The 13,534-nt window shown below is 32.6% G+C and overlaps 1 protein-coding gene across 1 annotated transcript in view; it reads right to left on the bottom strand.

Annotated features, from left to right (window-relative positions):
- Window positions 1–5,358: 5,358 nt before the first annotated feature.
- GFRAL (GDNF family receptor alpha like) overlaps window positions 5,359–13,534 on the bottom strand; it is a 54,496-nt gene continuing 46,320 nt past the window's right edge. The window contains exons 7-9 of the mRNA XM_036223675.1: window positions 7,927–8,022; window positions 7,768–7,840; window positions 5,359–5,431 (exon numbers count right to left, since the gene is read on the bottom strand). Coding sequence (XP_036079568.1) covers window positions 5,359–5,431; window positions 7,768–7,840; window positions 7,927–8,022 — 242 coding nt within the window. The remainder of the gene's footprint in view (window positions 5,432–7,767; window positions 7,841–7,926; window positions 8,023–13,534) is intronic.

The raw sequence follows: 13,534 nt of genomic DNA, 5'->3' as shown, positions 1-13,534 counted from the left end.
AATATGATTAGTTAACACCTCCATTGCTTCCATCTCTTGGCAATATTTCATACCATTGAACATACCCTCTATTTTGAAAACCTCTGTCCTCCTGGCTTGTCCCTGGTATCCTTCACTACTTATTAGTCATGCTTTCACAGTAGGCTTGTTTTCTCATCTTCCTCTTCCAGACAACTAAGCACTGGAATAGCCAATGGCATTTTTTGCAGTCTTTTCCCACATTTCTTTGCTAAGTGATTTTTTCCATTCTCATGATTTTAAATAATATTTATACACTAATGACTCAAGCTAGACTTATTTGGGGTCTCTCCTTTCATATAATTGTCAATTAAAATTTTTATTTGAATGTTTATGGCTACCTCAAAGCAGAATCAAACCAAAAAAAAAAAAAAAAAAAGAGTCATATTTTCCCTTTGATCCCAATCACCAAATACATTCTCAGTCTACTCCAAGCAGAAAATCCTGTGAATCTTTCTGGCTATCTGGATTTTCCTTATATTGTTAAGGGTGGAAAATTTTCAAATGGTTCAACTTCTGCTTCTGTGCTTGCTTGTTTAATGTTAACCAGGGTGTGGTCCTAGGAGATGTCTTGTGCAAAGATATGCTAATGGCTAACTTCTGCTTCTGTAAACGTGCTTGCTTGTTTGATGTGGTTTTAGGTTTCATAAGCTGCCTCCTCTGGAAGCTCGAGGCTGATTCTCTAACCCCGTGTGGTAAAGAGTCAGTCTCTGGCTGGCTAACAAAGGCTCTCAGTTTATCTTAATTGGCTCCGTGGGTCTTAGATTGACCTTACCACAACAATGTCCCATATCTTTCATATCAGTAAGCCTTTTCTGTTTTACCTCCAGTATTTATAGTCCAAATCAAATTATGTTTCACATCTCCACTGAAACAATCCTCATCTCATCTACATTCTTCATCCTCTTCCACTGCCGCCATGAAGTCAGTCTCTTAACTGGTTTCCTTGCCTTGATTTTTGCCCATTTTCGATTTTTTTCCAAACAGCAGCCAGATTCTTTTAAAATTTAAATTATATCTTTCTCCTCTTTGAAAACACCTGAAGGATTCTCATTATAATCAAAATGAAATGCAACTCTTCATTGTCTCCTGCTTAATTCTCTGACCTTGTTTTCTAACTCTTATTTTTTCTCTTTACTCTGTTCCAACTTCTTAATTTTCTATTATTTGAACATATAAAGCTCAAACTCATTTTAAAGACTGCACTTTCCCTTTTTCTTTTCTCTGCTTAGAGTGGTTTTCTACCACGTGGCTTCGTCCATCTCAACTTTTAATTTTTAACACAAAGAAATTTCAAACTTAACATCTTCTAAAGTTCTTAGAAACTGACTTCAAGGGAAATGGCATAACAAAATCAGTTTTACCATAGCCTAATTGATATAAACAAGAGTTAAGTTCCTACAGCACATTTCTGGTCACTAGAACATCACCAAACTTCTAAATAAAGACCCAAAACACTTCTAATATTAAACACTGAAATAAATGTGAGCTATACATTTAAAACAAGATCATTTTTTTTTCCAAATCTCCCTATTCCAGATCAGCGTAACAAGTGGCCAGTGCCTGTCCTGGCAGCTCAGAGCAAAAAGCTGAACTCATCCTGGACAAGACACCCTACCTTCACAGGGTGTACTCACACTCCCACACTCATTCAGACCAGGACAATGTAGATATGTAAATTTACCACACGTGCACACATCTTTGGGATGTGGAAGGTACCTGGAGAAAACCCATGCAGATATGGGGAGACGTACAAACTCCACACAGGCAGTGGCCCCAGCCAGGAATCTAATATTTTTTTCTCATCGACATTATAATTAATCAACATTGAAAGAAATGACACTCAAAGACCTGCTGTGATACCACGCTCTTAGAAGATTTTTTTTGACCTTCTAAACAAAAAAAGCATTTGCCAATTGACTGATGAACTAAAAGAAAGCATTTAAGTAGAATAAGTAAAACTGAATTTACTTTTGATGTCTAAATTGTCTTCATGCTGACACTAAGAAATGAAGACTACTTATTTTACTTTAGAAGACATTTCCCTGGAAATGGATTTGTGAAAGAGAATGAGATTTGGAGTGACTAAAAGGGTCGGTCTAAAGGTTTCTACAGGCAGTGCCTCTCAGCCATTTTCATAGCAGTCCTTATTTCACCTGTTGCTACTAATTTCCCCCTTTTTAAGCTTGTTCTTTTTATCCTTAATGAAATCAGAAAAAATTAATGCAAAAAGATAGAAGAGCAAGATAGAAAAGGATTAACACCTGTGATGAAAAATTTACAGAATTTGTAAGACAATCAGAAAAAATATGTTTCTCTGTGCTAATAGAAATCTTATTTTATTGGGGAGTCTATTCTTCTCCCAGCTGATTCTGGGTCAGTTCTTAATAGACTCATTTTATGAAAACTAAGAGCTTTTCAGTAACCATGGAAATTTCTCCTCCTTAACCTCTTTAAAGATCTATTCATAGAAAACAAAAATAATTATGTTAAAATGTATTAAACTTGGAATCAAAAACTCTGCTTAATTAGTACTGTCTACATACATCCAAAGCAAATTCTGGGTTACGAATGAAGATTTGTTGAAAGATGGCTGTTTTATATTTATAGTTGCCCTTTTACCTAAAATATTTAGAAAATATCTTACCTATTTATATTCCAACTTCCTCTGATAGATTTAAATATGAAAATATTCAATATCCATTGCATTCTAAATGAAAAATTACCCATACATTATTTTTCAGACAGATTAACATAATTATATATACTAGATGGAAAAAATCCATTTTTATGAAGTTTTATGATTTTATTAAATGATAATCTCACCTCATAAAAACCTTGCTGTATTTTAAAGGCATGTTTTCCTTCCCTTTGTAGAACCAAAATGATAGACACCTGTGCTATAAAACCCTGATTAAGATACACTTACTGTAACTGACTTGTCTTTGAAGATGATTTGGAAATACTCATGTACCATTCTAAGCTTTGGGGTGCAACCAGTGTGGTCTGAAGACACTGAAGTGTCAAAGAGGAGGCACTTAGGGAACAATTTGAGAAACTCAAGTGCAATCAATCTTTGCAGTTTAGATGACATTCATCTCAGAGTTCTCAGGAGAAGCAAAGTGTTAAACAGCAGAGTAGGCAGATGAGTACATGTAAATATGACAGTAGTAGTGCACAGAGAATAAATGCTAGCCTCACACTGCCTTAAAGCAGAGATGACATCATTTTGACCATCAGTCCCTCAGGTTTTGTACTTTGGTTGTAGAGCTTACAATTTCAATTGTTCTCAAAAATAAAATCTTTCACTTACCCTTAAGTTGTTTGTATTCATTTCACCATACATGGCAACAAACGGGATTCATGTTTCAGGACTCTCACACAGAATTTAAAAGTAGGAACAGAAACAAATCCAAACTTCAGAGTAACCACAAACGCCATTTTCTATCTGCTTTAAAGCGCTGCCTGAGTGACCTTTTTATTCACTTTACTGAGTTCCAGCTGGTACCACTCTGCTGACTTCTAGTGCCCAGAAACACCTGTGGGAATTTGTAGACAGAATTCTGGAGAAAGAGATTGTGGATAAACATGTAGAAGCAGCTAGAGGCACAGAAAACTTATACTGGAATAGCTAGACTACTCTGGAGGGAATTTCATCAATGATGAAATTCTTCTGAGGAGGGGTCTGATCTGGCAACCCTTCATCAAAGTGTTTTCCCCAGAAGTCACAGGTGACCCTCTGGTGATAAACTTGTTTCTCATCCGGGGAGAAAGAGAGGTAAGGAAGATAATGGAGAACTCTAAATTCAATGGTTATAATCCAGATCTCACTTAGCAGTGCCACCACCATATTTTCTAGTTTTTCTAGCTGACTATTTAGAGTTCTACACATGCTTCATGCTATTTCCTGCTTCTGAAGTTCTGTCCACAATGGCCTACTCATTTGTGCCAGCCGAGGAGACAACATTCTCTTTTTAAGGGAGATCTTCACCTTCACACTTGGTCTTTTCCTTCTCTGCTCAACACAAATATATATTTTTAAAGCTACTTGACTTATTCCCTCAGATTTCCAGAGAACAGTTTGTCATTTGCCAGCTATTAGCAAGCCTAAATTAAAAGGCAGTTTTGAAGATGAAAATGCCCACATTCTCTTCACATTAACTTAGAGAGTTAACTGCTAGAATATGTGAAACTCCTTGAGTGAGCTTTGTGACTAACCAAATTATTCCTTCCTGTTTTGAAAAATAAAGAATTGATTTTTCAATTACTCTGAGTAAGCATAGCCAAATGTTAACTTCAAATGTGATTTAATGTAGACAATTTGATATGAAGTGTTATGGACTGCAATAAATATGAGACCAAACAGATAGAGAATGATTTATCTTTAATTATAAATATACCACAAATTATCGGTATGCTTGGATTATTGACTATTTATGACTCTGTGCCACTATAGATTTAAAAAATGTATATTTATTCTTAGCAATTGGCACTATAATGATTGCAGATGATCGAAAAACATATCAAAAACTTAACTATTTAACATTTTTTTCACAATTTTCTAATCACAATTGTAATCTGATGCCAAATCAAGCCAAAAGTAACAATATGCAAACAATATAGAAAGTAATAATTATGGTGTTACTTTATTATTATAAAAGTTTATAATTAGCATAGAAAAAATTAAATTCGCAAATAAAATATTATTGAAATGTATATTGATTTTTTAGCCAACGTAGTTGCTTTATAGCTTTATGAGTTTGAAATAAAAAATCAAGTTAAAAAAGTAAGATTTAACGATATTCAGATTTTGAAAAGCTAAAGATAGCACTTCCAATTTTTAAGATTAATCATCTGACCAAATATATTTAGGAACTTAAAGTCGATGCTAATAATCTAGTTCATGATTTTAAAATGGATATACAAATAACAAATGTACTGGTTATTTTGATTAGCCTTATCCTTTTGGCAAGTTAATGGGAACATAAAATTGATCAGAAAAAAACTAGCTAACTGTATCATATACACTAATTACTATTTTATGGATTCAAATTCATCATGAAGTAAATCATACAGACCATAACTTAGGATAACACTTTTTGCCTTCAAAGACAATTCTGTAATTCTGTACAGTGTCATAAAATATACTGGTGTATATTTATAGTTGAATATTAAGAAAAAAATCAACACCTGCCATGTTATACTTTATATTACTACACTTAATAATCCAGTGTCTTTAAATCCATCTTAATATTTCCTTATTGATGATGAATAGGATATTCTGTTGACTGCCTACAAAGACTTGCTTGAAAAGAAGTGATTATTAATGATCTATGACTCTTAATGAATCATGAGTCCTCCAGGTATTTGGATTGGTGAAGTCTCTCTGGTTTGACTTGATATTCTGGAGGTTCTATATAAAAGTAAAAATGAAAGTTAACAATATGCCATTTTAAGGATTTTACAAATGTACACGTGCTTCTATTTTTGGATGGATTCTGTGACTGGAGGGGGAAAATAGCCAAGTTTCTGAAAGTAAACTCCCAGTAGTAGAATATTCTATGGTCTTTCTAAGAAATATCATGCATTTAACTTTCATGCAATCATTTCAAAGCAAAAATGCCTTTTTTCCCCAAATATTTGTATTTTAAATTATTGGTTTCTCTGCAAATTTCTTTGAAGATTTAGGGCTGTTTTAATTTTGCATACAATGAAATAAATGCAAAAAGCTTAATCTTTACTTCAGGAAGGATTCACATGGATTAGACCTGACCACCAGGTGAGTAGCATCCAGACTTCATTCACTGAGGAGACATTATCTACCTCCAGATGTAACACAGGTTTTACTAATGATGCTTTTGTCAAAACAAAAACATTATTAAAACATCAATGTTTTTTCTTTCCGTTATGGCTTTTACTTTAGTCATTTACTTAACCCTAGGTTTGGATCTTTCAAATTACATGTAGGGATCAATTTTTAAATTGTAAGGAAAATAATTTGCAACTAAATGTAATATCTGTAGCAGTATGCATTATTTGCTTTAAAATACATATTAGAATACCGTCAAAGTTTTTGTTTTTAACACTCCCATTGTCATCAGTAAAGAAATATGCCTTTCTATGCAGGCAAGAAAGAAGTAAAAGTTACAACTGATACATGGGGAATTTTAAATTGCCCTCACCTTATTTATCTATGGCACAGCAGTAATCTGTACAAACCCATGAGCCTATGTGGCAGATATGAACTTCATACATTATATATGTGGTCAAGTAATAAAAATTGAAAACCATTAAAATAAGATTTTTGCTACACTGGGAAACCATTTGTGCTTCTCTGAAACAATATGTCTGTGAAAAAATATCCAGGCGGGCCCAGTAACTGAATAGTTCTCTCAAATATTTTAAAACAAATAAAGAAAAATTGAATAAATTCCAAATGCTATCCTCCCCCCCCCCTTGAAACTGACTAATTATTTGGCCTTTAAACCTATTTTGGAAGCCAAGGAATATTTTCTCATACAAATACAATTTTAAGACTTTGGTACTGGTATTAGTAAATAACTAATTAAATACTTAGAGAATTTGGATACAAAGAGTGGATATGTTTAGCTGGCATTGCATATGAGAATAAATATGCTTGAATGTCCATAGGCAGAATATCCACTCATCATGTGCTCAACCCCTTGGTATTGCCATATATTTCCCCATTTCAGTCTCTCACTTTATCTGCCTGCTTGTCAAGGCCTTTAAGTCTGAGGCTTTTGGAGGAGCTTTACGTGTACATACTTTATCTAATTTCCTGTGTCTCCTCCTCTGAGTATCATGAGAAGAAAATGCCCATTACCTCTGCTCCTCTCTAGGGCTAATTTTACTGATAAATATATTTTATGTGTGTGCTTGTATAATTTATAGAATATAGATGTATATGCACACATTTATATATTTTATTAACATTTAAAATACTCAAATTATTTGCAAATATACACATAGGTATAATGAATTAGCAAATGAACATCATTGATATTTAAATGTCATTTTTTTTTACTTAAAGTAAGCAACTACACACCAATTTATATCTATTTGTAAATGATAAATAAGTGGAAAAATTTTAAACCCTTGACATTTAGAAATCTAGAGATTCATGTGTCTTTAATCTTAAATCTGCATTCGAGCAATGAAAGTAGCTAAGGAAAAGGAAGATTTGGAAAGAGTGAATTAATGTCAGGTAGTAGTAATATGTCTTTCTAACTGTACTCTGTGAAGCCTTATTTAATGTCTCTTTTAATGATTGCATATTAAAACATGAATAAAAATAATTAGCATATAAGAAATTGAAATAAAGAGTAAATCTTCAGTTAAATATAAACTGTGTGAACTACACAACAGGACCATTATGTAAGTGACTTGACTAAGGAAGCAGCAAAGTTCAATTGGGATTTTGTAAGAAAACCAGGGGAAAGATTGATAACAGCTTAATTGTGGGGACGGGTGGCGGGGGGGGGGGGGGGAACAATCCATATGTGCTTGTAAAATGCAACGCAAAAAAAATCCCTTATGATCACATTTCCCTTACATATGAAGACTGAAAGTAATGTTTCCATGAACCTATCCCACATTAAAAGTTGATTTAGGAGGTTTTAACGGAGCAGCTTTCATTCTCAGGCCCTTTGTGAGCCCTGCCATTGTGAAATGTGCTGTAACAGGGCTGATTCAATTCCAGCCCTTCCCTTCTGAGTTGTATCCAGTTACCTTAGCTTGAACATAACCAAGAGAAGGATTCCACAGGTGACTGCCATGCACATGACAGCATAAATTACTTCTCCTAGAAACAAAGGTTTAAAAAAAATTACTGGATTTCTAGAGAGAATAAATAATAAAAAGAGTACAAAGGTTTGGTTTTTAACTGACCGTTGAAGGGGGAATGAAATCCACTTAGAGTTATTTCCTTTGCATATTTTCTTTTATGCAATGAAATGCCTTTCACATTAGAAAGAGTTGGATAATCTGAAAGAAAATAATGAACATGAGATTAAAGTATTTAAAGGTAATGCATTATTTTTATCCCACGGATTTTAATTTGTTTTATATTATAAAGGCAGCAATTTATTTCTTTTATACTATCTTAAAAATATATAAATTTAAGTGAAAGTGGGACCGCTTTTCTTAAATTTTAACAGCTTCTTTTTACCTTTTAATCAGATAATTTCCTTACAGAAACTTTTTTTTAAAAATATGATTAGAAAAAAGATTACATTTTATAAAATAGTTCACTGTATCTCATATAAAGAGTAGGAAGAGGAAAGATATTAACTTTAGGCTACCCATTGGCATATTGAAAATGATTTGTTCTTTACAAGAGTGATTGTTTTAATGTGCTTTAAATGATATCAGTTTTCTAAGACTCACTGCATCGATGAATTCTTACAAAGGAGAGTCTTTAAACCAATCACTCTGTTCACCTCTCTGCTCAGATTTCTATATCTATCTTTGCTTATTTTTCCTATTCTGTTGCTCTTTTCAACACCTTCAATTTCTATTATTTTTACCTATTTTTATCTCACTTGAGAGCTCTTCTTGGCCACTCTGTGTCCCTAGTCTTCATGGCCATTTTCATCTTACTTCACAAAACGCAAGACAAAAGGATGCAATCTTTAAAATTGGTAGATCTATTTTAGGTGACTTTTACTAATAACTTTGAAGTGAAATCACGCCGAGTTTTGATGCAACACAAATATGAATGCTAAAAATATCAATAGCCCAATAACCAATTTCTCTGCTGATGATGATTCAGGTGAGTTTTGAGGCTTAAAAAAAAAATTATATGTAATCTCCATTTGAGGGAGGCCTTGCTGTCTGTCATAGATGGTTCATGCATTTTGAGACCTGGAAATCCAAATATGAGTAGATAGTTCTGTGCAGAAATGAGTGTATCAAGTAGCAGGATAGCATATCTGATGACAACTACTGACGATAGCCCTAAACAAGAAAGGAGATGAGAAGATATATTGCCAACAGTTCCATTTAGTCCCCTCTCCACCCACGGCTGATGCTGTTTGGACGCCAGATACTTGGAAGCCAAGGTTTGAAGTGTATGTTAGGAATAATCAGAAGAAAGCAAAGCGGACAAATTGTTTAAGATCAGTAACAAAACTCTCAGGGTGGGTCTGGGAGAAGAAGCTCAGTGTAAGAGCTGGAAAAGCTACCGAGGATTTTGTCAATAGAAAACCCATTCTCGGGTCTGAACTCTAATACAATTAAAGCATTTTCATTTCAAGATTTTTTAAATCCCAATTGACATATTGGGTTATCATATAGTATTTATAGAAGTCTGACCTTAGAAACTGAAAAATCAACCTCTTCTGAATGTAAAAAAGTAATAGAGGTAGAGCTTGTGAAAACTTTTCACTTTTAATAGGACAAAGACTCATGGATATGGACAATGGACTACTGGTTACCAGAGGGGAGAGGGGAGGGAGAAGGGGAGAGATAAATGGGGTAAAGGGGATCAAATATGTGGCGACTGTTAAAGTGTACAGCTGAAACTTACTGGATTTTGTTAACCAATGTCACCATAAAAACTAATTAATTAATTAATTAAAAAAACTTTTCGCTTTCGTGGTTATAAAATAAATTTCGTTATTCACTATAAAGTTAAAATGGAAAAACTGAACTATTTCAAATAATACCTTTTTTATAATAATGTTCTTTTTGGAAGAATTCATTCTATTCAAATTGAGCATGCATATTTTTAGTGAAATAAATGATCATAACAAAATATATTTTAATCAATTTGAAATATGAAAGGTAAATTACTTTGCTTCTTTTTAATTCTATGGAATTTTTTGAAATTTTTGGCAGATTCATGGCATAAATGTAAATGTACACAATGTACATTGATTATTCGAATGATGCTATAGTTTTCCTTTTTGAAATTCTATCTCTAAGTACATTTGGTCTAGTTAGGTATCATGATTTATCTTTACATAAGAAAAAGGGTATTATTTTGACAAATTAGGCTATCTTTTAGCTATAAAACCACTGAAAGTAATTGTTAAACAGTCACCTAGCAAAGTTTAGAAAGAATCATTTCATTCACTAAATTTCACTCACATGGAACTCATTAACAAGGTTATAATAGATCAATGACAGAAATGCTAGTTAATGATCCCACTGAAAATTTTAATGTGTTCGGCAATCACGCCACAATCTTAAATATTGCACCCTAGGAGGATACCCAGTCAGTTAGAGAGATTAATGTTACAGAGGGCTTCTTGGCTACTGAAGCCCATTGGAGATTCTTCCCTGCTTTTTATAAACAGAGAGGTTTACAGTGTTTTATAACCATGAAATTAAAGTCAGCAGAGTTAATAACCAACTACAGTCCCACACCATCTGCTGTATTTATATATAAACACTGTCAGTGACTTGTTTATCTTAACTTGTTCCCTAGAGAAATTAAACACTATTATAAACTATATAGTAAAATCCCTGTACATTTGACGGGAAATCAAGATTAATTTCAGCCTTACATTAAGAAAAAATTTAAATAGTATTCTCCCCAAATGAGCTACAAAGATGTGATCATTTTTATTCTTTTCTTCCAAAATCCTTGTGCAGAATGGCTGGTGGAGACCAAAACTCTACTTTGTATAATTTATATGAAATGGTAAATGAATTGTAAAATATGTGATGGATCAGATATGAAATAATGATTTAAAAATAAATGTCAGAATACTTAAAATAGAAATTAAACATCAAAAACTGCAAATTTGTAAACCCTCATTTAAAATTTCAATTAAAACATAACCTTAGAAGAAACAGTTTGGAAAAGTGAATGTTTTATAGACTGATTTAAAAATATATTGTGTAGCTGTTTTTTGAATTGTTAATGTATCACATGACTTAAATTTTTTTTCTTTCTTTTTTTTTTTTTTTTGCTTTCTTTTCATGGTTAAATAAAAGAGTGCCAATATTATAGTGATATTTTAGTGGGAACGAAATTCAGGAATGACCTTCTTGTGCATCCAAGGTTTGGTGCTATTTATCAGATGTAATATATTACATTTCTAATTTGGTCATATATTGTCTCACCTGAAGGTATACAAATTCCCAAACTGAAAATGAGTTTTGAATTATTTCACCTAGTGATCAGGACTGAAATTTCATATATCATAGACTCTTTTGATCATTGTTTGAAAGTTCTCCTCCTAAAATGGATCTAAGGAAAGTTGCTCCTGGGAAGAAGGAAAAATATATAGGCATATTTAAATTAAAAATATATATATTACCAATATCGTAAATTAAGCTATACACATAAATAATGAGATTATTCTACCATTGCTGCTAAAACTTATGTTTTGAATACTATACTAACTAAATAATATGCTTCCTCTAAACAATTACAATATGCATCAACAAAGCATTTTCATTTATTTAGTTTACAAACTTCAAAGAAAATAAAAACATGTCTTAGATTTATTTTCTAGTACTATGGCTAAACACGTGGTGGTTGCCAGGGGCTGGGAGAAAGCAGAAATTGAGAGGTATTGGTGAACGGCTACAAAGTTTCAAGGTGATGTAAGATGAATAAGTCCTAGAGATCTACTATTTTTAGCAACACTGTGTTGAACACTTAAACATGTACTGAGATGGTAGATCTCTTGTTAAGTGTTCTTATTACATACACACACACACACACACACACACACACACACACACTAATAAAGAGAATGGAAGGAAACTTTAGGAGGTGATGAATCTTATGGTGAAGATTGTAGTAATGATTTCATTTCTTATCTTCAAACTCATCAAGCTGTATACATTAAATAGGTACAGCTTTCTGTATGTCAAAACAAAACAAAACAAACACATAAATGAATAAGTATTTGCTCCAGAACAATCTGTCATGATCTTTTGACATAAACCCAAAAGCTCTAGGTTAGTAATTGATTCTACAGACTATCCACACCTTATGATGATGGTTTCGCTTAATGACTTTTTGACTTTATTGATAAGCAAAAGTAAAACACATTCAGTAAAAACCATACCTTGAATTTTGAATTTTGATCTTTTCTCAGGCTAGTGATATGTGATATCATACTCATATAAGCTATATACAGTGGCAGCAGAATGATTTTGCCCAACCGTAGGATATCGTGAGTGTTCTGAGCATACTTAAGGTAGGACTAGACTAAGCTACGATGTTCAGTAAATTAGATGTATTAAATGCATTTTCAACTCACGATATTTACAATTTAAATGTTGGTGCAGAGCCCCATTGTAAATCTAGGAGCATCTACTGACAAGCCTGGCAACTGCTCTTTGACCCTATTTCGAATTACAGTGTTGCTCACAAGCCTAGTAGATTTGCTTGGTGATTAAAGTGAATCTCAACAGCACTAATAAAATCTCTAAAATGTTCTACATTTTCCTTAATAGTTTCTGCAAATGATAAAATAGTCACTAAGGTAGCAATTGAAATACAAATGATTCTATTTCTAATAACTAACACTAGATTAGATCAATAAAGTATTATTGTTTTAGAAGGCAATAACTTTAAATGTTGAAATTTTAAAAAAGGTGTCAGCTGTAACTTTGGGCCTATACAAAACAGATCAAAGACATCAATATAAATAGGAATATAATATTCCTGGTTAGAATATACATCTGTAAACACACAAGTGTGTATGTATAGTAGAATTATAAAATTGATGAAACTTCTTAGATTATCTAATTTAAACTTTCAATGCAATGATCAGTTCTGCCTCATTCTTAACATATAGTCATCACCACCAGAAATGAGCCATTTAATACTTTCTACCTTTCTACTATGATGATCAATTCTAGTTAAAATGAAAAATATTTTTTCTAGATTGCTCTTTTATTAACTCAAAATGATAAATCTACCTTCTTTGTTTGGCATCACTGTGTTTAAAGGGAGAGAGAGAGAGAGAACATTGTAAGTATTTCACATAACACAATGCTTTTAAAATTATAATATGAATTTTCTGTTTATCTTGAAATGCCAATTTTGATTCAGTAGGTCTGGGATGAAGCAGGTGATGCTGATTATGCTGGTAATAAATATATTTGTATGTATATCTATAGAATGGAAGATGCATATACATACTCATATGACACACAAATGCTTTACATATATATACATACATATATATGATGCTTAATATTTTATAAGGCACTTTGACAAACACTGTTTAATTTTATAACAATAGCCAAGCAGGAATTGCTAGCTCAGCTTAATAAAGAGACTCACATTCAGAATAGTTACCTTGTCCAAGATTACAGAGTTGGTAAATAGTGACAATGTACTTTGCAGCAAAATCTTCTACCAATTATATATAAAACCCACCTCACAGAAACCACACACACAAAAAAATGTAAAACATTTTTAGCTTTTTCCACTGTGCCAACCAATTGGATAGTGTACAATAAGAAGCATTTAATAGTATCTGATTGCAAATGTTCATGATTACATATGTTTCTGTTGCTGAAATTC

This window comes from Rousettus aegyptiacus, unplaced genomic scaffold, assembly GCF_014176215.1.
Source record: "Rousettus aegyptiacus isolate mRouAeg1 unplaced genomic scaffold, mRouAeg1.p scaffold_m13_p_1, whole genome shotgun sequence".
NCBI classification, from domain to species: Eukaryota; Metazoa; Chordata; class Mammalia; order Chiroptera; family Pteropodidae; genus Rousettus; species Rousettus aegyptiacus.
The sequence above is the reverse complement of the archived record's forward strand: the minus strand, read 5'-3'. Positions and strand labels throughout refer to the sequence as shown.